Source organism: Melanostigma gelatinosum (genome assembly GCF_949748355.1).
Source record: "Melanostigma gelatinosum genome assembly, chromosome: 9".
Lineage (NCBI taxonomy): Eukaryota > Metazoa > Chordata > Actinopteri > Perciformes > Zoarcidae > Melanostigma > Melanostigma gelatinosum.
In genome coordinates this window covers 14380911-14407533 of record NC_136642.1, presented here as the reverse complement: position 1 = coordinate 14407533, position 26623 = coordinate 14380911, and the positions used below count along the sequence as shown (strand labels likewise).

The following is a 26623-nucleotide window of genomic DNA, read 5'->3' as shown; positions in this document are numbered from 1 at the left end:
CCCTTTAGCCAATTGGGAAGCGTGCTGGTCTGACTGTAAATAGGAAGCCAGATAAATTTGTTTCCTATTTCGTCCTCCTTTCTTTTTTGGTATGCGTTTAGAGTCCTAATCCTCCATCTGCCGCTCCCAGTCGCTTTTACTCTCCTGTCCCAAAGTGCACCCCCCCCCCCCCACACACACACACACTCCCCCCTCTCTTCACTCAACCTTTTCCATGCTTCAGCCCTCATGGGTCCCGATTTCCCGCCTCTTATCCTTTTAACCACCCTGTCTTCATACCCCCCCCCCCCTCCTGCCTCCTTTACCCACACGCACCCAAAGACTCCTCTACTTTACATAGAGGTCTGCAATATTTTCACATTCAAATCACGCAGAAATGCAGTGTAATTGTGCCAACGCTATCCTTCTCTCCCTCCCACTCGCTCGCTCCACCCTGAAGAAGGCCTGTCCGAGTGTCTAAACAGTGGAGGACTACTCCGCCAAGACAAACGTCTGGGCTGGTTCATAAATGGGGCGTCTCGCTTCAAATTCCTCTCATACTTCATCATCCACATACAGCGACAACACGCATTGGGTTACAGTCGTTAATATAAACAATTCACAGATCCACCAGTCAGCACAACAAGACATTCTGACCTTCAATGCTTTATTACTATGTGCCGTAAAATGAACATGATGCAACACTTCTCAAGGCTGAATGTAAAGAACCAGCTGATTCTCAATATGTGTCAGAGCTGCCAAGTTTATATATCACACACACACACACACACACACACACACACACACACACACACACACACACACACACACACACACACACACACACACACACACACACACACACACACACACACACACACACACTTTTAGAGTACAACACTTTGATCTGCTGAAATATGCACATGATTTCCCAGGTGAGAGCAATGCTCTATCAAACACTAATCTGCTTTGGTTGACGCCAGCTTCACATAACAAGATGGCAAATTGAATGTTGCCATGGAAACCTTTTGCCTGGCAACTCCAACAGCCTGGCAACCAGCCAAACTGTTGCTACGGCACAGTTGTCAATCTCCGTATGCTGGGATTGGTGTGCGTCTGGCCTTTCGCAGCGCCGCCCTTTCAAAGTTTTCCAATAAAATTCACGAGGGAGGAATTCTTTCTCGGGGTCGGTGGAGGTGTGTGTGTGTGTGTGTGTGTGTGAGATGGTATCTGGCAAGAACAAATGGGTTGTCCTGTTATTATTACAAATAAAGCAGCACAGAAGACATGGCATCCTACTTTGAACTGTTGCATCTTCTATTTTGTAGTTCAGTATACGATCTGATTTTAGACCAGTCATAAATCACAGTGGCTTGAAAATAACTTTATATTTAACGGTGTGCAAGCATTATTTACTTTTTCAGATAAGAATGATTACATACCTTTTAAATACCTCCCAAGATAATTTCTTGCCAAAATCATTCAAGGACAAATGATTCGTTTTAGATAAAAGACCTACAGCTCCTTTTAGCTATCCAAATTCATTACGCTCGAGGGCGTAAATAAAGACAATGAGTGGGTAAGGACACTGAGCCACCTTCGTCTCTTATTGTAAGAGACTTTAAGCTTTTAAATACTTTACCTTCCACTCCAACAATAAAAGTCAGTATTTTACTAAACAAGGCAGAAGAGCACTTTGTTAGAAGACTAAAAGATGTGTCAAAGTGGCGCTTTCTCAAACTGCTTATACTATAAAAATACACACTCCTGAATAACTGAAGACGAGTGTTGGACAAAGATCCAGGCTGCAAATAAAAATATAACCGTTTGGACATCATACTGTTGTGTTCAGACTCTGTCAGTGCACATTATGTTTTGTTTTTAGTTTTAGTGGAATTTCCCCCTCTGACACAGCCTAAGGTTTAAATCATTGATGTATCTTCCAATGTAGAATGCGTGTATTAAACAGGGGAAATAAAGATACTGACGCAAAAGGATGAAGAAAAGCAACAGATGCAATGCCTCTATGGCATCTATCTGAAACTAAGAAGTCTTTTAAAAAAGGGAAAATTCACAGTTTTTCAACCGGGGAGGGAAAAAGGGGGGGCGTGTAGAGCCGGCATATTCTAAGTTGTTGATTCTTGGAACAGTGGTAAGACTAACCAAGATATGTTTTCTGAGTTATATTTTGTTTCTGTCCAGTTTGAATAATGCGTTTTTAAGATGCTTTAACAAGGCAAATAAGCCTGTCTGAGAAAAAGTAAACTGGAATTTATTTCTTAAGTGCATTACTTTTAGCATCAGCACTGATTGGACATACTTTCCCTTTAAGATTATACGAAAGCAATTAAACTCACACTATTTGATAGATAAAAACAGACTGTGCTTGTGCTTATGCATTGACATGTGACATTAACAGGTTTGAGAGTGTGTGTGTGTGTGTGTGTGTGTGTGTGTGGGCACAGATGTATGAGACAAGTAGATCCATTCAAAACACCATTGAATTATTGTCCAAGCCATTATTTCCCTTGTGTATTGAAAAGTTTAAATGTAGGACTAGCCATGGAAAACACACAGATGGATGGATCGACAGAGGCCTAGCTGAACAGATGAATGTACCAATGTACCAATGTAAATTGGTACATAGATGTATACGTGAAATGTATAACATAGAAATATTGTTACCTTGAGATCACTGCCTTGCAAAGTGTGGCAGGTGTTCCTCAGAGATGAAGCCAAGGCCGACTGAAACACACAGAAAACGCACACAAATGGGTTAGAAGGAGACAAGCTGGCCTCGTGCAGAGAAGGACTGTTTAACCAAGAGGTCACCGGTTCACTCTCTGTAACAGCTAATGTGTCACATGCAAGACAAGACCACGAGCAGCTACCGACTTACTTGTGAGCTGCTCAAGAGAACGGTTCCAAAATATAACACCCACTTGTCACTTCTGGAGTTATTTTAAACCAGATACAAAATATAGCGTTGCAATCCTGTTGTATTCTAATCTTTAAATGCATCAAACAGCATCTAATCTACAAAAGACAAACTATTCACACAGGAAGAAGTTCTGCAAACAGAGTTCAGGATCTCTGGTCTCCCTTTAATGTGGACTCTATTGAGGGTTTTGATGTCAGTATTGAGTTATAAGGAATGTAACTAATATAAGTAAGCTATCCACCAGAACAGAGGCCATCAGATAATTCAATGTCTAACTTTTGTAAGAATTCTGAAGTGCAGAAAAAACGCTGAAAGCTACTTACACTGCACAGTAAATTACATTATAATTAGCCTCATTTCAAAAGCTGCACTTAACGCGCAAATGTTTTGCCATGCTTCTCGAGTGCTGCCATTAATACATGCCGTTTCTTTCTCTATTGGATGATATAATTCCAGTGTTCCACTGCTTGAAGGTATCAAGGACGGACGTTACTGGTGGCACACAGTAACATAGATACTGTTTCATGCTTATTTTGTCTGCCTGAAATTGCTTGGATAAACATTTGAGAGTGTTTAAATCTTTTGATCTGTCTGAAAGCAATCTCGATGCACACATGCGTTCTGCAGTGTGGACAAAGCGATGCACCAGCTTGGAGAGCTAAGCCTCCTGCTCCGGTTTGATAAATATAACTTCAAAAGAAGCAGCCAAACAGCTTTAGCTGGCCGACTGCACAATGAGCATAATAACTCCCCACCCCCTGGGAGCTCCAGCCCAGTTCATTTACCCTTGAAAAGCGCTGCCATGTCTGTATGTGCACATGTGTCTTTGTTTCACTGCGAGCCTCTTGGAGGCTCCCCACCTTCTGCTCGGTACAAAGCGGATGTATTGAGGAACCTTTTGGACCCAATTTTTTACAGAGGAAATGCATCCCCCCCTCCCTCGCCTCCCTTCTATTTGCCGCTCGCATGTAATGCCTGATCGGCCACAGCACCCCTGAAAGAGGTCAAAGGGCAGACAAAACAGTCTGGTGTCATGGCAACCTGTGTGCCCCCAACCAGAATGGTGAGGGGGATAGCGGGTGGGGGGGTCCAATGAGCTGTCAGTTAAACCTTTGAGAAAGCCGCCTTGTGTTTAGACTAAAGTGTGTACAACATACGAACGCATATAAGCACACATTGTGCACCTGCACTTTGAAAAGGACCCTCCTAATTTGCACTCCAGAATAATCAAGCCAAATCCCTCCACGCAATGCAGTTAAGTCAGAGTATCAGGTGGCGTGCACGCCGATGTGCGCTTGCTATTGCTGCACGTGCACGCGCTCGCGAGTGCGCGTCATCCGTGTGCACGGGAGACACTCCTGCGTAAAAGGTTCTTTGTGACCGCTCGATGCAGTGGCAGTGTTTACGTGATGGGGGAGGGGGGCTAACGGGTAATTGGGAAGCAAATGCATTCAGATCAATACTAAGCTGAGAGAGGGTGAGTGGGGTTGAGAAGGGAGAGTGGAAGGCGGTGAGTAGAGAGGGAGGGGCCACAGGAGGGACTGATTAATCATCCCTGTATTGTTATTGACTTTCTGTTAAAGGGGGTGAGTCAGACTGTGAATTATGCGTTTGTATGTGTATGCGTGTGTTACACCGTACTCAATGAGAGCACAAAGTCATCAATTACGGTCCTAAACTTCCCAAAGGTTTGGCACTGTAGCCGGTTCAGTCGTGCTCCGACTACCTTTTTCCTTTCATAGTTCCCTAACTTTTAGGGAGTTAGTTTGCATATTCAGGAAAACAACCGTGAAAGACTTAAATATTCATGTTTTGTAAAAAGAGCCAATATACTGTTTCAACAGGAACAGGGAAGCAAAGGAGGCTAACAGGAAATCCCCTGTGAGGAGTTAATGAGGAGCTGACGACCGAACAGACACAACAGAGAAGGAGGGAGGCTGCTAGAGGAGGAGGAGGAGGAGGAGGAGGAGGAATGCTGGCATGACATCTGACCCTCTGGCTGTGACCTTGTTCATTGTCTGAGAGAGAGAGAAGAGACTGGATACACCTGAGGACCGGCCACGTGAGAGCACATGCACATAATATCTTAAAATATACTTAAAAGATACTTAAGCTAGCTAATTCAAACAACCACCAATGTCCTGCCCAATCCACAACAAGAAACTCTAATTAAATGAATAAAACTGACATAATTAGTTTTCAATGAGAACAGCACGACACCCAACGTCAGACGTTGCCACAGGCAGTGTTTAATTGTGCCCCATTTAAAAACAGCAACTTGTCAGAGGACAGAAGGTCAAGCTAACTGAATGAAAACCCCATTCAGTGTTACCTTGAACTTGAACAATGAGTCTGGTGTTTGAGCTGGGGCCACTTCCTGACCTTTCCGTCCCTCTGTGGAAGCAACCAACCGCAGCCTCTCCTTTCATCTTACAGATGTGGCCCCGACGACTCACACCGACCAAAGAACAGCCAGTAACGGCAGGTTTTACTTCCACCGTTGACTTCTGAATCATTGACTTGTAAAAGTCTGTTTTGCTGTGCTATCTTACGTACTGGTGTGTAATGTTTATATCACTTTTACCAGTTGAAACTGGCCATCAGACAGACAGATTTTTCATTGCTTAGGAGTTTGTGTGACTGTTGGTGCCCTGAAGCACAAGGGTTCATTTTCTAATGATTCACTGAGCAGAGAGACAATGAACACAAACTATTCCTCCTCCTCTCTTCCACCTTCCTTTATTCTCATCCTCACATTGCTCCAGCATCAAACTCGCTCTCTCTTTTGCTTTTTCACCCACTTGTCTCTTCCTCGCAGACGGTCTGTTTCTCTACGCCTTCATCTTTCTTTTCCCCCTCTTTCTTCACACCGTACCCACCTCTTCTTCTCTCTGTCTGGCACACTTGAGGGTGTCGTGGTGTGACGCGGCCAGCTGACACCTCCGGCGTGACTGCAGAGTGTTTGTATTGCCGCAAAGCATAATGGAAAGCCTTGTGAATGCCATCCGTATGTTGGCAGAGGAGACGTAGTGACACTAAAAACGACTTTATCTTGAAACTCGTACACATTTTATGGATATAACAAATGAGTGTTTACATTTCTTATTCAATTAATCCATTATTTATTCAAATGACCGAAATACTCTAGCTTTAAAAAATTAAAAGAAATTGTGAAGAAATGCCCATCATTAGTTCAGAACATTGTCAAATTACTTTTTTTGTCTGACAAACCGTACAAAACCTTAAGTTTGTGGAAACAGTTCGGAAAAGTTCACTAATTAAGTTTGATCAGTTCTAAGCTAACCGACGACTGGCTGCAGTTTTATGATTAACTGACAGAGTGGTATCGATGCTCATTTAACTCTTGAAAAGACATTTTGTGCATTCCTCAAAAAACGTTGATCCATATGGCTTAAAGAATAGCCGATTCATCTTCAATTGAGATATTCATTGTTCTTTGCGTGGAGATATTTCGAAAACGTTTTCCGTCTGCGACTCTTGTTCTGATTTTAACAGAGCAAGACAGCTAAGTGACAATCCCAACATCTGATTGGACACTGAAGACAGTGTGATTGTGTGGGTGGAGACTATGTCCTGGTCCACAGTCATGGTCCTCATGAGAAGCTATGAACATGAGGACCATGACTGTGACCATTGATGCCTGATGACATCAACAAGGCTTATTCCTCAGGAACCTGCTCCATAAATCATACATGACTGACATACTTAAGAGGACACAATGCCAGCAGGAGAGAGAGAGCTCTGCTAGAACTATCACACATAGTAGTTTCACCATCTCTCTCTTTTTACCCAACCCCAAACTCCTGAAGCTCTGAAGATGTCGCCGAGACATCTAAAAAGGAGCCTGAAAGGAGAGGGGAGATGGAGAAGATCAAAACTCCAGACAGACCATAGCAGAAAAAGAGGAGACGGAAATAAGGAACGTGGCGATAAAGACGGAGATCAAATGTAGAGGGAGGCGGAAGAGACCGACGTGAGGAAAAGAGGGGAACGAGATAGTTTGGCGAGGTACGAGGCAACACTGAGACCTACTAATGCACAACGGAGGAATTCTCACTGCTGACTCCAAACACATTCCTACCGCCTGCAAATGTTAACCCCCACCTCACCACCTCTGCCTTCTTCTGAATGCAGGAGGCAGCCACCTGGGCCCTCCATGAGGAAACTATTCATTGATATCAACTCGGTTACTGGAAGGAATTCTGACACTGCAGTGGAAGGGAGGATCATGATTTCATGGTCGACAACTAAGCAGTTGACCATTCCTTTATGCTGAACCAGAGTATTAAGAAAAGCTAAATACCCACGCAATGGAGCTGGAGTAAGTGCTCTCTTGCTGCCGTTTAAAGTTTGTGATTTGCGCCGGAATCTTGTTCTTAGTAGACTGTGAAGAGAGATTATTATTGAGGCAAAAAAGATTTTGTGGGTCTCGGTTTTTCAGACCAACTTTGGTATTTAGACTGATTACAAATGAACATACTGTAGCTATGAACGGTGTGGAATCATTCACAAGTATGTGATCGGAGAGAAATCTACGGACATTTACTTCAGTGTAAAAAGTGTGCACAATGTCTATTTATAACCATTCAAAGTTCATCAAATAAAAACCTGTTTGGTGAATCTTGAAGTTCAAGTTTCCGCAATTCAAGTTAATTTTCTTTAGATATTTTTAGCCTTAATTGTATTTGGTCACAAGGGGACATTGTCGTTTCTGTATGTAGTAAGTCTGAGCCCCTAGAAGTTTTCAGGTTAATCCTGAAAGTTAAGTTTAAAAGACATTTCAGCTAATTCTTTCCACATAAAACACATAATATGAACAGATATGTTTGACGAGCCTCACTCATTATTAAAGAATTGGGACCATGAACTGTATGTGCTGAGCGGGGAATTTTACAGTTGAAAAAATTAACTTGAATAAATGGTAATCTAGTGGATCATTTATGTAATAGTGACACCGTTTCCAAACAACCTCAAACATATTTTTGGCATTTCTATATTGCAGTTTTGTGTTACTCATTGGCTGACATACTGTATACGCTGATACCAAAATATGGTATACCCCAATATAACAATCCTAATACAAGTGTTGTCCAAGGGCTGTTTGTCGTACAGGATTACATCAAGCACAGGTGTGTTTAACAGCAACAAGATAGTATTCATCAGTAATGGTAGTTACATCTTCCACAACTTAAAAGTTGCATTACCTTCCTTTATTCAAGATTCTCCCAGTATTTAAGTAAAAGTAACAAAATATGCCAGAAGATTCAAAAGTAAAATGACTTATCATTCAGAACGACACTTTTGTTACATTATTGGATGAATATTATTGTTTATGTATTAACATGAACGGCGCATGTTGATTTAGTTGGTCGAAATGGAGCAAATTTTAAGTATGTTATGTATCTTTGGGTAGTTCAATCTAAAATAATAAGTCATATTTGACAAGATCATCATATGTAAGTAATTAGTACCTACAGCTGTCAGATAAATGCAGAGCAGTAAAAAGCATAAGACACATTTTATACAATTATATTCCTCAAAAGAGAAAAAAAGCATCTGCAGTAATAAATTATCTCACAACATCAACACCGCCACGTAGCAAATGACAATAATATCAAGACTTCCTGCAACAAGAACTTCACATCAGTCAGAGATGGTAAAACGTTGTGCTCCGTGCGACACGAGAGAAATATTATCTGTACCTTGCTTATAGTAGAAAGGCCCTATGGGTATCCAGATGGAGCTCTCTCAACTTCAGCCCCATTTCAGCCCCCATGTCCTGGAGAAGGCCGACAAACACTGATGAAACTAGACCACAGAGTCCGGGGGGAATAGCTCTCGCCGAGACTGCGAGAGAGCGTTAGTACATCCACAGCGGTCACATGGTGCAGCGCTTTCTCTCCGCGCGGGACCCTGCTGCCTGGTGTGTGTGTGTGTGTGTGTGTGTGTGTGTGTGTGTGGCCCTCTCTTTCACACCCGAGCTACATAATTGATAGCGAAGGCAGAGTTATGTTTTATAAAGTGAAACACATTAATGGCTTCCTCCGCACTCTAAACTTTAGATGTGCTGGGATCAGTAAGTGAAGAGGCTTTAAATAACCGACACATTCATTGTCAGTACAATACGCCAGTGTAATCCATTATTTCTGCCAAAGTATTCAGTATTGTTATAGAGAAGCTGTTCATTGAAAATGTACTGAGCGCTTCAAGTACTCGCACGCTTTAAGTGTTAATATAATATGACAGACGGTCTTAATGCCACAACTAATCCCCAAAAAGGGTTCTTATTGTCAGTTTTCAACTTGTTTGTGAGAATTTAATACAAATAATAAAGAAGCTCCATGTTTGATTTGTGAAACATGCAAAACACAGCAAAGTAAAAAGATGGCGTATGACATTGCTCTTCAATTTTAGGTTTGTCCCATTAAGGAATTTGTCATTAGCGCAAGATAACATCCAAATAACCATAAGGTTTAAGCATTTAACAGCACACAACTGAACATGTATAGAAGTTTCTAAAGAAGGTTGACACCTAAAGACAGTGTCAGCGGTCTTTAGGTGTATTTGGGCCACAGGAGACAAACAGCCTCTAAACTGCTGAACTGGATGAGCGTGGTGGAACACAACGGTACCGACTACGCTCTAAATTGTGCACATCGAGCTCCCGCTGCTGGACACCATCACACCACTCACTGACTCGGGCATCAAGGTCAGTGCGGTACAGTGATCCTGCATGAATGTGAGTTTATCGGAGCTAAAACAATTGGGTCAATTGACAGAAATAAATGAGTAACTACACTGATAATCGATTAACAGATCGACGTTTCTTTAGCAGAAGTGCAAAGAATTCAGAGGTCCTGACTTCTCAAATGAATATTTGCTGGTTTACCAATTACTGTGATAGTAAATTGACCATCTTTGGGTCCTTGTACTGTTGGTTGAATAAAATAAGCATTTTCAAATCGATTAATCAAGACAATATTTGGACCAATTTATAATGAAAAAAAAGTTAATTTTGGCCAAAACGGTATTTAAAAGACAACATGCACTTTCTTTGCTATTGTAAATATTTATCCACATTGAGACTGAGGTGGAATATCTGCTCCTGAACAGCATCAGAAATCAATGAGGAGTAGCTGGAATTGAACTGGTTTATGTGATTTCATTGTCCAAGTTCTTCTTTTAACTTTAAGTCTCCACGTTAACTCAAGTCTAGATAACATGCGTGCGCATGAATAAGGGCCCAATGTGCAACCGAGCATCTCTGTATTTGGCCATGGATAAGAACATCGTCTGTGTTTGACAAATCTGTTTGTTTGGAAATAATTGCTCAGTTAATTCATCTTCCAACAAGGTCCACCAAAATCAAATATGCTTGTTTAACTGTCCTTCTGTGCAAGACGGCCTTTGCTAAATCTGGTCTATGGACGCAAACCAGCCCCCAATAATCAAGATCGTCTTACGGAGACTTCGGTTCCAGCGTTAAGCCACCAGTTAAACAATCAAGACTACCATCATCCCGCAGTCACTCTCTGATCCAAATTTCTGCCCTTTGCCAAAAGGCGCACCCTGTTAGAGAGATAACCGGGGTGTCTTTGCGAGTTTGTTTGCATGCAGGCAGAGGTACAGACACCGAGCGCTCCTATCAGGTCTCCATGGAGATGGAAACGGCTTGTTAAGAGCATGAATAGACCGAGAATAAATCACAGGTCCTCAGTCGCACGTGCGGGGGACAACAGTAACTCGTCGATATTCAACAATGGAGGCAAAGCTAAGAACAACAGGACGGCGAGGATGGAGTGAGAGAAGCTTCGGCACAAATTCGGAGAAGTAAGTTCGGTGTTAGTGGACGCTGAGAGACAGCTGAAGGACACGTACCGAGACCACAAACAAACAGTGAGGGGAAGGAGAGGGTGGGACGTGTCCATTCCAGAGTAGGGAGGATGACGGCCAAATAATTCAAATACTATGTCATCTTTTCAACAGTTTCATATCAGCTGAAACTCAGAACCAAAAGCTAGGCCAAGAAAAACATTCACTCCCCAACAGAATATGTGTAAAGATGTATGACGGCCGTGAGCGACACAGAATAATAGCACAACTGGGCCCCGAAAGCAGCCTGAAGGTCTTTCAGCAAATACACACATTATGTCAAGCAACTGCAGGAGATAAAAGGCACGGCTGGGTTATGTGAGAAGCGTGGAGAGGGAGGAAGGAAAATGACTTTAGGTACACAAACCAACAGAAACCATCAGAGCCGAACATAGAAATCAAGAGGCAGCGAAAACAAGACGGAAATAATGTGTGGGGGTGACTACTTTTATAACAGCTCAAGGATGGAAATTACACAATGCATGAGGATTATGTTGTATAGGTCAGCCCTTTTTTTTTTTTTTTTTTTACCTTTTCCCGCGTTTCCAACTTGATTCCTCCTCCTCGTCCCCTCTTCTTCACTCTGGAGTTAGTGTTTGCCTTCCTGACGTGCAGCCTTGCATCTCTATTTCACTCCAGTCTCGTCAAATGTGATCCGTTGTTGCCTCATCTCCTCTCCCTCAGACACCATTTCTCTTTTCTTCACCCTTCCACGCTCAGGACTTTGAAGGGAAACATGCCTTGTGGACAAAGGAGATCAACGGTTGGAAGAAAAGTACAGTATTGGTACTTTTCCTCACGACGTTGCGCTGGAACTGTGCAGAACCCGCTCCACCGTGCGCTATACAGGAAGGACAAACACACAAAAAGTCTCAGTGGTGCAGGGAGAGGTGAGAAAACGGAGAACGCAAGAGAAGGCATCAGTCACCGTGTGTGTATCCGTGTGTGCGTGTGCGCGTTAGAGAGTGTGCATGCATGCATGCATGCAGGGTAGGGTAGGAATGAAGGAGAGAGGGAGGGACAGAGATTGAAGGAAGCTGCGAGGGAATAGGAGGAGTATACGTGGAGAGACAAAAAGGGGAGGAGACATTTTTCTCCAGTTTCCTATTCACATGTCTTTCTAACCCCCTGCTTATTGTGAAATGATCCCCATACTGTCTCCATGTACACAACCGCTTTATCAATACGTCGTTATTCTGCCGTTCTCAGACTGTTTCCCCCTTGTCATATTCCCCCTTTGTTGAAGCCAGCTGTGTCTTTAAGCTCGTGCACTTGAACTCGGAGTGCTTTTCTTTCTCCGTGTACTTCCCCTCCGCTGGCCCCCCAGCATACAGGAAAGAGACACAGCTTGCAGGGAGAGGGAGGGAGAGAGCGAGAGAGAGGGGCAAAAGGGGGGAAGAAATGCAGATGGGGGAGGGGGAAGGTTTGTAAACTGTTGTTCAAGGCTATGGACCACTTGGAAACCAGCTCAAGAAATACACAAGATTCAATAAAGACATGAAGAAAATATGTGACTCAAAGCACAAGTTTTGTGGATGCATCAACAATAAAAGGGCTGTCGAATGTGTTTGTAGCAGAGGTAAGAGAACAGGCTGCTGTTGAAATATTGATTCGCTGTATGAAGTATGTCCGTGTGTTTGCAACATCGTGAACGCGTTCAGTGGAGAAAGTGCAAGGTTAAGGTCAGACCATTAAGCAGAGCTTCACGTAGCCGCACAAAATCTCCATGGCAACTGCTGACACACAGGTGAAATATTTTGTAACAAGAAAACTCATTAGTGTTTCGGGTCATGAAGTGGACTATCATACCAGCTGATGCTTTTATCTATTTTTCATAGAAAAGAAAAAGAGTGGGCAGTCCACTCACTTTGACTGATTTAATTGTTGAGACAGCAGAGCGGGAGTCAGGGGGGAGTCAGGGGGGAGTCAGGAGCTCGGGCAGGTTTCGATCGCAGGCCGGTGGGGGGGGGGAGGCGGTAAACTGAACCACCCGACGACTCTCACAGCACAGATCTAAAATGAATAGATAGGTCTGCATTACATAAGTAGTCCCTGAGCATTTACATATGCAGGGCCAGATTTTGTACAGTAGTTCAATAAACATGTGTTTTATTAAAGTGTTGTGTAAATGGAGGGCATTTATTAAGAAGACGATTAAGCTCGGCAATATAAAAATAAAAAGGGAAAGAATAAACTCAACAGGTCTTTAAGCATTCATAGCTATGCCGTACAAAGACAGAATGAAAACAAGCTAGCGCTGGCAAATCCCAAAGTTTCCATGCTCACTTCCTCATATTCTGAAAATCAAAAAACGAGCTGCAGTTTCACATTCAAGTTTCAAAATATCAGCAGTTAGCTGGGAGGAAACGAGGGAAATCTTTGAACTTATTCTTAAAAACATGAACAGAAGGCAGAAGTTTGGTACGAGCAGGAAGTCACTTGAAAGGTAATGTAAGTGAAGTTTGTTGTATTAATATCTGTTTAAAGTTGTTGATTTATTCATTACATAAACTCTTCTTTATCCTTTTCTAGATTGTATTGTTTGTTCCTAATGCACTTAGAAGATGGTTTGAGCAGCAACGTATGCTGCGTTTAGACGGCGACCATGTGAACAGAGAGAGCGACCCAAAATATAATTAAAAAGTCACCAACCAAATAAAATCGAGTGAGGAAATAGTTTCATGTTGATCTAATCCTGTCTGAAGCTTAGATCAATAAGATATAAAGGCGGTCTTATCTCCACAGAATGAGGGAAAATGTCAACATGGCACATACAGCACTTGGCTGCGAGACTTTTTCTCTCTGAAATGTTAAAGCTATTCATATTTTATAATTATTGGTGTAATTTAGCAGCTTAAAACTGTTTACTTTAATTCAGCGATTACAAATATCAAATTGTATGAATTGCCATATTTGTCCCTCAGAACAAAGCTCATTGGTCCTTTTTGGCTCGTTACTCTTAATTGCCAAACACCACCTCCTCAGGACCCCTCGTCACAGACTGCATGTGACCGACTGAGCCGTGAGGATTGACGATCCTTTCTCAGAGTTGATTTGCATTTGTCACTTAGTTTAGAGTCCTCAAACCCTCCAGTTTCACAATGAGAAACAGAACAATCTCACTACAAGGATTTTGCCCAAACTATCAAGGAACTGTTTGTACCAAACAGCAGGCGGACAAAGTTAACTAGCTGGTGAACATAGCGGAGTATTTAGCAGCACGTCTCTCTCGGGAATAGACGGAGATGAAGAGAGTGAACACGGGACTCGCATTCATCAGACTCTACATCAATGACAACGTTGCTCTTTAAGTGCTCGGTGCAGAAATGAGCAACTGTTTGCCAACCAGGTCGCCATACCGACTTAAAGGTTTATGCCAGTGTTGTGTTTACAGCTTGTTCCACTGCATCCTTGTGGCCAAAAACAATTGTTAATCAAAAGGGAAGGTTCCATCTCAAACATAATTTCCTTCTCATTGTATTAACCATTTCATGACCAGTCAGATTTTTTAATCTTTTGACCTCTTAGGGTTCAAAGCCCAGATTGAAAAAGTAAAGTTGTATGTAGCTCATGAATCAGGTGACGTTCTGTCTCTATGGTTCTAAAATATACACAGAGAATGTATATTTATAGTGACAGGGACTACGGATCTCTTCATTTCTTAGCTTCATCCAACATCTTTAATTAAGCATTAGAATAAAATCAGAATTTATTCTTTTTTTAAAAGAGCGAACCAGACAAATAAATGTGATGTCACTGATCTTAATAATATGCCTTAAAAAGACAAGAAAATGTTCATAATGTCTTGTTGCTGCGGTTTGCCTGCAAGGCGCCAAACTGAGAAAAAAACAACTTTTTCAATCTAAAAAGACGGCACTGCATCTAATGCATTGCAAATACAAAGCGGTATCGACCCACTGAGAAAAGGAGGCAGCGGGGGGGGGGGGGGGGGGGGGGAGCAGATGATAAAAGGTCAAAGGAGGTGTGTGCTGCATTCGCGCGTACCTCTTGTGTAAGAGGCAAATATACGTCCCGTAACCACATTACTGGGGACCAGAGAGGACGGAGACAGACTGGATGCCACGAGAAACACTTCTCGCTCTCGCTCTCTCTCTCTTAATGCAGACGAACAACAACTCCCCCAGCCCAAGGACAGTTGGTACCTGAGGGGAAAGAGGCAGCATGTGTGTTAGGGGAAAGAGATGCTTATACTGGCGCTGATCTTGAAAGGGCCCGGCCGATCGATCGCATTAAGCTCCCTGCAAAAGAGAGAAATCAATCTGGTTTTTAAAGGCGAAGCAGGCTGCATGTGGTGTATGCGTGTGGGCTTCATTGATACCGCCCATACGCGTTCAGAGAGAAGCTGCTCCTGAAAAAGAACGATCACATTTCGAGGTCAAGTGGTTTCATTTCCAATACTTATCTACTAAATCCTGACACTTGTGAGAGTCTTGAACATGAAAGAAAAACCGTCTGTTTGTATGAAGTATCACGGTTTGGCTTCTCAAAACTGAAATACTGGCCAGTGTTTGAGGAGCACAAATGACAACCTGACAGGGAACGTCAATAGTTGTCAGTTGGAGAAAGTTGTGCAGAAGAGAAGCTACATCAGGATTAGAAAGAGAGAGAGAAAGAAAGAAGCCGAATGACCTGCGACTCTTTGAGAAAATGAATTGCTTCTTTAAAGACGCTGTAATGCAATCAGTCTTATAGTTAACAACATGAAATGCCTACAGAGGTTCGGCTGAAGGAGATGGAGTGGGAAGGAGGTCAGCAAGAGCGAGTGAGCGAGCGAGAGAGAGAAGGCTATTAATTTCCATAAGTCGTCAAAACAATGCTAATCAATATCAAAGACAGACACTCTTTAACACTTTCTACCTCTCTCATCCAAGTGATGTCTCTTTCTCTCCATCCATCTATTTCTGTCCCTCTTGTACACACTCTTAGCAATAATTTACTCTTGAGTTGGCATCCGGGACAAGGAATGTGATCCAGCAGAGAAGAAAACCCTACATTGAGCTGACACAGTGTCCTCTGTGTACCTGCACTTACACACATCACTAACTGCAGGGGGAAAGAAAGGAAGAAGAACTAAAATCTAAAACGGACCAAGCTGAGTGAGGATGAGTAAATGATAGCGAGGATGGAAAGAAATTCATTGCATGCAGGTGTGTTTAGCAAAATAGAATGGCTGCAGGAATTCATGGAGAAATCTGAATCATCTTCATTGGCCAAGTAAATGTGCACATACATGGAATATGACTTTTTTGGATGCACTGGATGATTAAGTACAGTGTTTACGTGGAAATATTTCCATTTCTAAAGGTTAGAAACCTGCAACCACCACTTATAACTGGAAGACATTTGAGACAAGAAACCAGCCTGCCCTCTAGTGGTGGCAGAGAGAAACACACGCTGGCCGGTCACGAGGGAAATGCAACAAACTGATCGATACCACCAAAACATTAAAAAAGTAACATCTACTGAGGCACTGTACGTTGAGGTTCATGTACTTTACTTATTTATGACACTTAATGTTTCTCTTCATTTAAGAGGGAAACAGTCATTTATAATAAAGCATTTTTTAATTCACTGTATTTCACAGCTTGAGTTGCAAATGACCCAACAATTAGTTATGCATTTGTAATTTTAAACCCCATCAGCTGAAACATTTAAATGATGCCAACACATGGACATATTAGCAAATAATATAATAATTTAACACTTAAAAAAGGGGCCATTCTGTGAGTACTTTTACCTTTGATGCTATTTTAAGTACAGTTTATAGTTTATCCTTCCATACTTAAATTTGATTGGGGGATATTTTTTATACCTGTAATTTAGTGGGCTATTTATCAAATTGCAGTATTTCTACATTTATTTCAGTAAAATATCCTCATACTTAATCCACAAGTGCTAAAAAGTAAATTACAACAGGACCTTTTTATAGGTAGAGAAAAAACAACTACTTGTTCATATGATATGAGCATGTACTGTGTCATTTCGAGCGGTGTTTGCTATGAAATGCTGGTGTTTATGGATGTTTTACTGATCCTATAAGGATGCAGACTCAGTGTGACCAAAAGAACACCAGGTGTGTCAGACGTGCATGACTTTTATGATACAATCATTTGAAAATAAGCGCAGATAAAGCCCAACAGGATCACAGTGATGCAATTCATTGCGAAAACAGAAGAACTGCATTTATCCAAAAACACATTTAATACATTAGGAGAACTGTTAAACCAGTAACCCTTTACAGCTTTACAAACAAATACAATTACGGTGTCTCTTTTCAACCGCAAAACCCAAACTGGAAAACATAAAAGTTAACCTACACGAGTGTAAGGAAAACTGGTGGTGGGATTTATGCTGTAGGCTATACTTTTGACTTGACGTTTATATTTTGACTGGAGCTATTAATGTTATGTTTTGCAGGGAAACATTGAAATATTACTTATTACAGAAATGCTAATGACATTTTTCTGTCAGCAATAGGTACAGACAGTGGTGTATAAAGTACCCAAAAGCCATACTTGAGTAAAAGTAAAGATACCTCACTGGAAAATGACTCCAGTAAAAGTAAAAAGTCACCTATTAGAATACTACTAGAGTAAAAGTCTTCTAAAGAATTCTACTCATGTGGTCGCCCGCTAGCTTATAGCATGTAGCATCCTGAGCATCACTGGGAATGATTAACCAATGATTTAACTTGCTGCTAGGACCACTGATTCAACAAACCTGCTTGCTTGCAGTCTGTGTTCCACCACAGTCCCCGACGCTGCTCTCATGATTCATTTTGTTTCTGAAGATAGATTTGATTTTGTAGCGAGTAACGAAGGTTTCAGGGGAAATATATCGAAGTAAAAGTATCAGTTTTCTTTGGAAAATGTCGTGAAGTAAAAGTAAAAGTCAACAGAAATATAAGTAGTAAAGTAAAGTACAGATACCCAAAAAAACGACTTAAGTACAGTAACGAAGTAGAAATACTTCGTTACTGTACTTATGTCGTTTTTAAGTCGTTCTACTTAGTTACTATACACCACTGGGTACAGATTACTTTGATTTAAATATTACATAAATAATGATCTACTATACCAACTATGGACATCTTTCAAAATGTGTTACAATATAATATTTAGTTAACGTTAGGCTGTAAACATAGCGAAGCATTTAGCTGCTAAAGAGCCACTTGTCTCCCTCAGAAATTGGTAGAGACCAATGGTTGACAATTAGTTTGTGCAATGCAAAACCATACAAATGTAGATATTTTACAATTTGGCATAACTTAACGCACTATTTCACATTTCCCTCTCAGTTCAACACGTGATTATCCGACTGGGCACTTACCTTTTAAATGTGCGCTGTAGAAGACAAGCCACATCGTTCACAGTGACCGCAAGTGCTAACTTCCACCAGCTACAAGCAAACGATGAACAAACGCGTGTTTGCTCAAGCTTTAATTAGCTAATACTTTGGGCATGCGCATTGCGGTTTTCCCACACTCGGGACACTTGGCATTGTGCAGCCAGGGCGTGGTGTTATCTCCACCTAGCGGCCAGTCCAGGAAGCGCAATTAAAACACAATCCAGTGTTATATCCAGCCACTGAACTTTAATTGTAGAATAATCATAAATGACAGTAAGTATGACAATACATTGATCCAGAATTATATCAATTTGTAAACTAGGCTACTGAGTACCACTAAAACCACCCTTTTGTCTGCTGCCAAGAGTTGGGGCTTTGCCCGACTTGCCTCAAATGACCAAATTAGTACCAAAATAAACAAGCAAATGGTATTTAAAGTAGATAAAAAAATAGCTCCAATTAAACTGGCTACATTAAAATAATTATAATTTAACAACAATACATATAATGAATACAACACTCGGCACAATGAGTAATTTTGCTCTCAGTACATATTCCTGATAAGACTTTACTAAGACCTAAAAGTAAAATGCAGGACGTTTACTTGTAATGGAGTACTTTTAAATTGTGTTATTGCAGCTTTTTCTTAAGATAGTAACAGATATAGGCCTAATGAGGGGACCACTTTCTAATAAGGTGCCCTTTAAAACACATTTAAGCAATGGCTTTATTCGTGTGGTTAGCACTTTTGCAAGCTTTTGGTTTGCCAGGTTTTGAAAGAAAAAGCATTGTCCTTATTAGGACTCTTTAGCTCTTTAGGTCATCAGGGAAACCCATCAATAATATTTTTACGTGAGTTTCAGGTACTTTCCTTGAGTACTTTCCTTTTCTGCTTCTTAATACCGGTACTTCTACTCCACTACATTTCAGAGTACAATATTGGAGTCTACTTTTACTCCACGCCTTCGCAGCCTTGTGGGTGTGCAGACTCTGTTTTGAAAAATAAAAATCTATGACCATTTCTTTATTATGACTATAATAAATTAAAATGCAGCTTATATTAATGCATCACAATACAGTTACACAGAACGTTTTTTTCTGCTCCATAATGAGTACCTTTTATTTATATCATTCAAGCACTTTTTGCTGACTAAGATACTTTTGCTTGTATAACAGTTTTTAATATCATCGACTTCGACTACTTTTATCTGACTTTTGTTTTTACTTCTGTTTTTCACACCCTGGCAAACAAAAATGTTTTCTTACAACTGATATATAAGGCATCGGTAAATAATCGACCAACCTTTAATAGAGGAATTAGTTACAACATATACATCTTTAATAAAGGGTGCCTTGTTAGCAAGTTTAAAAAAGGGACATACAGATCTCACTGTTGCCACACAGTCAACCCTTTGACAAGAAAATAGCCTCAGAGAGCAACACTAAAGGATAAACACGAGTATTACCTTGCACCAGATGCCATCATAGGATAGTGAAATTATCACTGTGATTTGGAAGGATGAACAAATGAAACCAACTCAGCTGTTTACCTTGACTGCCCATATTTGGGTCGGGTGGAGTGTCGCTCTCGCTGGGAGCCATCAGCGCTTGCTCACGGCTCCGAGTAGAGGAAGTGAGTCATACTGACGGTAATGTTACGTCTCCGTTGCAGCAGCATCGCGAGCTGAGCCGAGAACAAGGAAGCAACATGTGCTGACCATAATAACGCCAACACACCAGCGCAGACAGCCACGAGACGAGACGAGGAGACGAGGACGCTCAACGACTGCAGAGTATTCTCAGACCGTGAACACTTATTATCGTGAGTACCACTGTGTTTAATCACTTTTATGTTTGTTGTTTAATTGGAAACCGTAATTTGCTTTGATTGTAACCTATAAAACACATACTGTGTCGCTATTGTGTTTGTTACATTGTTAACAACAACTTCGACGTCCGTTATCATTTTAAGTATTTCATGCCTCGCTCGGTGTATTTTGAATGATTAATTTTGGGTTTTACTCCTTATTACGGGTTTGTTCCCGACTTTCTTCTACTTTTTCTAAACTTTTTCTATCTAGGGTTATGATATTCTTACCATTTCAAAGTAGGGCGTTTTAAATAGATGTGCTTCAATGCTATATTATCATATACATTTAGAGTAACTGGATAATGTAGGCAACCCTCTCTACCGAAATGATATCCGTTGGCGTGTTTCTACTGATTTCCTCTGGGGGGTTTCCGCTGTCAGAAACCCCAAAAGCGTTATTTCCAGCATGTAGCAGGAAGTTTCCTTTATCACAGCAGAAAGAAACAGAGAATACGTTATCTCGCGTTTGATTTTTGATTTTCTCCTTTTTCTGGATGTAATGGCCATCCATGAGCAGACGCACGTGCCACACGCACACAACGTTTTTCGGATCACACAGAGTTGTGCCTTCACTGCTTTGTTTAGTCTCCTTTGTTTCACGCAGAGGCAAGAACAAGTTTTGTCGTCACTCAAAGTCAATACAGACGAAACAATGCTAAAAGGTGAAACCTCTGCACCTGCGAGCATCAATCATATTTCCAACAGGCTGTCAAGCCTAATACACATAACCTATATGACGTTATGGTGTGCTAAACACACACTGAGCACAGCAACAATGCTGTCGAGTGACAAAAGAAAGGCCCTCAATCAAACGTCTAAACACACAGTTTGTATATTATCAGCAAGGCGCGATTGTTTTTGTGTATCTTGGACCAAATCTGTTGCATGTGAGGGTTCTACCACTTTATTCTCCTTATCCAAAGCAAGGGTCAAAGGATAGAGTGTACAGTACATATTGTAAAGCCCCTTCAGTCAGATTTGTGATAGTGGGCTTTACAAATAATATTGACTTGACTCACGCAAACGGGTCAAGTTGTTGTCTTCACACGTAAAATCCAAACCCTATCAGCAGAGTCTGTGATAGCGGCAGCAGGTCGCTGTTCAGTAAACATGGTGGGCAAACTGCTCGTCATGGCTGGAAACTTCTTCTTCTTCTTTTTTTTTTAAGGACATCACTGAACCTCTGATTATATCAGACAGTTGACACGCATAGGTGAAGTAATCAGAGAAGAAGTCAAACACCATCAATGAATGTTATTAAGTTCCTCTATCTAGAAACATGCATCATTAATTTGGTGTGACGCAAGCGAGTTGAACGCATGACTCATCTTGGTCGTCTTTAATAGAACACAATGTGGTGAATCAGTAGTGAAATGTGGGATGTTGCAGGTTGTCAGTGAACACTCAAATATTTACTGTATTTGTCAGTCCTCTGTGGCAGTGGAGTATCTTTTTTAATTTCTTTTTTATTTTACTGTTTGGACTAAACAAGCTGGTTTGATATTTTAATCTTCAGTTTCAGAAATTGTGTCATTTTCACTATTTTATAAAATTGTACCAGCAAGAAGAGCCATATTCAATGCAAACGTTTTGAGCTTGAACGTCTTCTAAACCCTCAAACACTTTGAGACGACGACTCTGCACTCTGTCCGCCTAAACACCGTATCTGTTTGAAATGCCCGAGGCCTCTTTAACGCGACATTCGAACACACTACAAGTACAAGGCTGCTTGGACCAACAAGGTTAACATTCTTGAAAGTTGCAGCAGAAATCTGAAACTTGAAAACTTACTCGAAAAACCTGTGTTTGTGTGTGTGTGATTGTCAGACAAAGTGTCCAGGTCAGCATGTTGTAAAATGAATAACCTTCTGCTGGCGGAGACTATTGAATGAACATATTTAGTTGCTAAGTGATTGACAGCAAACACAGAGTTATATAAAGTAGAGATGCTGCAACAACAGCCTGAAGAATACATGCTATCTGACCGTGTTCACCCTGCAGACTAATAACCCACTGGAACATCTCTAACATTTGAGGATCATAGCAAAACATATTTGTTCGGGACTTATGTTACTACCGTACTTCTGTTTGTTGTGTCACAGGCTCATCACTACGCCTAAGTGGAGGCTGTGGCTACTTTCACCAGGGCAAATAATAATTTTCTCTCGCACCATATTATACAGGCTGAAGCAACAGTGGTGTGTTTCAAGCCACAATAACAAATTACTCTCTGCACCTCAAAGTTCAAGGCACGACTTTCTTGTCAGGGACATCGGCAGGATGTTACCACGCTGCTCCGGTTCGGCTGCACACTTTGAATAGCCTTGGCCTTTGTAGAGTACGCTCTTCGCTCTGGTCAGGCTGACATTGGCACCCTACCCAAACAGACACGCTATCAGAAGATAAACAGCACAGTGAGCTCATTGGATTTGCGTTCAAATAAAATACTCGATGTTGACACGGCAGGGCTAGTTTGCATCTTGTTTGCATATACAAAGTCGAGCCTTTTGTCAACACAGAGCCGTGTCCATAGCTGTAAAATGCCAGGCACTCTTTTACACCCACGTCACACAGAGGTTCCCTGGAGGTCATAAAAATAGGCTCGGGGGCAACGACGCAGGAGAGCGCCGTTACCACTGCAACTGAAGTTCCTGCCCCCCCCTCCCCTGTTGCTAAAAACTCAAATCACTACTTATTGCAAAGCCTCATACTCGCGTACAGACACATTTCTTGGCAACCTCATCATTTTTTTTTTATCTTCTGTTCCTGCAGTCACCATGAAAAGAGAGGTGGAGGCTGGAGTGAACTTCCTCAAAAGCCTTGCTGTGGCACGTGGCAAGCTCAGTGAATCCAAAGCACAATTGTTTGCCGAGAAGCTACAGAAACTTCTATGCAACAAATATGATGACCACTGGTACCCTGACTGTCCCAGCAAAGGCCAGGCATACAGGTAATTACACAATTGTCACTGAATGTATATGTTTTTTGTCTCTGCAAAGATAGAATTACGTTCTTATTATAAGCGGAGAACACTGTATTACAGGGGAGCAGATCCACAAGAAAACACAGAATCTTTAACATTGACTCCTTCACAGATGTATCCGGATAAATAACGGAGTGCCCTGTGATGAAGTGATCCTGAAGGCATGTGAGGAGAGTGAGCTCACACCCAGTGAACTCTGCTTTCCGCGTGAGATCACACTGTGGATCGACCCTCTGGAGGTGTGTGCAAGGTGAGTCACTGGCTGGCCTGCTGAGGCATAGAAAGACCGACTGACACACAGACACACTTAAACAACGAAGAGGCATTTCTCCTGATGAATCATCGTCATGATGCATCGAATGTGCGAAGTAAAACTGTGTGTTTTTTTTTAAATAATCGACTCCCTCTTCACAGATCTGCAGAGAACGGCCGGCCATTCAGAGTAGCCTGTTTCGAAGAGGAAGCTGTTCAGGGAAAACAGGCGGACTCCTCGGTGGACTTGGTAAATCTGGACACATCCGATTACCACTCTGCTACCTCTTCGGATTGTAGTTCCACTGCGTCGAGTGACACAGAGGAGGAGGCAAAAGATGGCGAGACGGCGGGAGAGCAAAAAAAAGAAGGCAAGGAGGTCGTCAAGAAGGATGCAGCCGAAGGCGACACCTACACGATAGCGATGGTTCCCAGGATTCGGAAGCGGCACGGGGAAGGACCAAATGTGATTAAATACGTCAGAAATATGGTAAATTTGATCAGTTGATGGACCATCTGTTGGTATCTCACAATTAAGGGATAATGCAGGTGATGATCTATATTTCTCTCACTGTCGAGAGAAATCCCACAGAAATAAAAAGATACAAAGCCGGATACAGTTCGTCTGTCCAAAAACTATTCAACTATTTTAGACATATTGTGCGATGAATTGTATACACAACTACAGTGAATTGACAATCTAGTACTGAATCATTCAACATACCCTTAAAGTTCTGAATTAATGTCTATTTTGTGTGTTAGTCATAAGCTTATTACTGCAGATATGAGCTCATGTCCATTTGACACATTTTCAGTGTTGCATGTTGTCGAAAGGAAAGGTCCACTGATTCCTCCCATATGGACGAAGTGTGTTTAACACGCATGCTGGAAACTCTCCACCATCCCTTCTAATCTCTTGTGCTCCTTCCAATCCGTAGCTCCCTGCCAGCCTCCAGTACTTCTACCACCCGGCACCAGTTTGGCCTCAGTACAAGAAGGGCGCTCCGGTGTTTCTCAATGCAGTGTGCGCGCCTCCGCCGCCTCCACCTCCGCTCCATCAGGTATTTCGCTACTACATCCTGCCGCAGCCATCTCCTCAGTTCATTCTGCCTCAAGCCACCCTGCAGCCGTGGGGAGCTGTGAAGGGTTAGACCGTCCAGGACGTGTGGGGTCCAGGTGGATGAAGCATTACAAGCTCCTTCAACTGAGCCATGGCGCGTTAATTCTCTGAGTTTAGCTAACCGTGGGCCAAAAAAAAAAAAAAAACTTTTTAAAAACTGTATAGCTCGAAGTTATTCCCTGTACAACCTGTAATGATTCCTCTGTCCTTTTCACTTCTGGTGACTTGTAATTCATGGCTTGTACTCTGCACGGGGATGCCACTGAACTGCATTGCAAAAAAAAAACGTTTACGTACTGTAAACGTTTAGAATGAGTTCAATCTCTGGGTGCTTGGACTCACTCAGGACATCTCAGCAATGTCCTTCACACCAAATAGTTGTCTTTTCAGGCGTTATTTCTTTTATTATGTAATTTCTCTGACCAAATACGGTCCAACGTGTGTTCTTCACATATAATCAATGTAAAATGTGATTCAGGGGTTTAATCTATTAGCAAGAGTGACAATATCTGTATTTTAAGAATAATGTTTTTGCGAAACTGCTTGTAAATAATACAGAACTCGGATACCATAGATAGACGGATGCACATTTTCTAATCTCACTGTCTTTTTGTTGTAATTTATTTGGCCACCAGTGGATGGCACTCAACCGATAGCTAACACATGAAATTGTATATTTTTGTGTGAATAGTGGCTGCTGTATTTTTACAAATCAAACCCAAACATGATACAATGTATTTTCAAGTGTCTCTGTTGTATGGCCTGCTTACTGCTGTGTGTTTTTAAAGTTTTTCTTTGCTATGGAGATCTGCTACAGCTATATACATCCTGAATAGTTTTCCCCCACTGACTCGTATACTGTGATTTTCATCTTTAATTATATTGATGCATATTTATTTAATGTCCATGCAACCTTGAAACTCATCTGTGTTTGTAAGCATTGTTTGCTTTAACCTTTTGCATGAGCATTTACCTTTTTAATGCAGCACAATAAATCCACTCATACCTGAAATCATACATGTTTCTTTTGCTGATTTCTATAATCAACACGTTTCAGTAGAGGTTTTGGCACCGTTTATATCGTTTTCTCTCATAGAAATAGCTTGACTTGGTCTAGGAAACACCCGTCAGTCTAAATACACTCCACTGAATGTCACTCAGAGTTGTAGGGATCATCATTACCGTCAGCACGACCTGCAGGATGCTGCAGCGGAAGGACTCCTGTGCTGGATATGACGCTGTTCCTCCTTAAACGGGCCTCGTGAAGAGGGTGAGGGGCAAACTATTCAGACAAGTATGTAGTTAAGATATATGTGTAGATATAAATAAGAGAAAAATAGCTGGGAAACAAAATGACTGGAGAGAGTGAAGGCCAGGACGTTTATGAGTCAGTGCCAGGAAACCTTGATGTTTCACAACAAGTCAAAGAATGAAGGTACTCAACCACGAGATGTCACTCTACAGCTGCTGGTGAACTCGTGCTCGCCACTGTTACAGCGCGTTAACAACATATATATATATGTATGTATGTATGTATGTATGTATGTATGTATGTATGTATGTATGTATGTATGTATGTATGTATGTATGTATGTATGTATGTATGTATGTATGTATGTATGTATGTATGTATGTATGTATGTATGTATGTATGTATGTATGTATGTATGTATGTATGTATGTATGTATGTATGTATGTATGTATGTATGTATGTATGTATGTATGTATGTATGTATGTATGTATGTATGTATGTATGTATGTATGTATGTATGTATGTATGTATGTATGTATGTATGTATGTATGTATGTATGTATGTATGTATGTATGTATGTATGTATGTATGTATGTATGTATGTATGTATGTATGTATGTATGTATGTATGTATGTATGTATGTATGTATGTATGTATGTATGTATGTATGTATGTATGTATGTATGTATGTATGTATGTATGTATGTATGTATGTATGTATGTATGTATGTATGTATGTATGTATGTATGTATGTATGTATGTATGTATGTATAAACATGTACAATAAGGCATCTTGCGCTTTTTATGGTCTTTCTCATTTTTGCTTAGAAAAAGAAAGACACGGTTGTAGTTTGTTCCGCGAAAAATAAAATCGGCTGCAAAACATTTTGTTCTTGTGACAACTTTCAGGCTACTTTTCTGAGAGAGCATCGCGGAACATACTCTCTCTCACACACACAC

General features: G+C 41.3%; 1 protein-coding gene across 1 annotated transcript; it reads left to right on the top strand.

Moving 5' to 3' along the window:
* Nucleotides 1-19880: 19880 nt before the first annotated feature.
* Nucleotides 19881-25398, top strand: LOC306782069 (maternal B9.15 protein). Its single transcript, XM_079275248.1, has 5 exons — nt 19881-20003; nt 22824-23001; nt 23147-23284; nt 23449-23776; nt 24225-25398. Exons 2-5 carry the CDS (start codon nt 22829-22831, stop codon nt 24435-24437), a joined length of 852 nt encoding a protein of 283 aa, XP_079131374.1. The 5' UTR covers nt 19881-20003; nt 22824-22828; the 3' UTR covers nt 24438-25398.
* The last annotated feature ends 1225 nt before the right edge of the window (nt 25399-26623 follow it).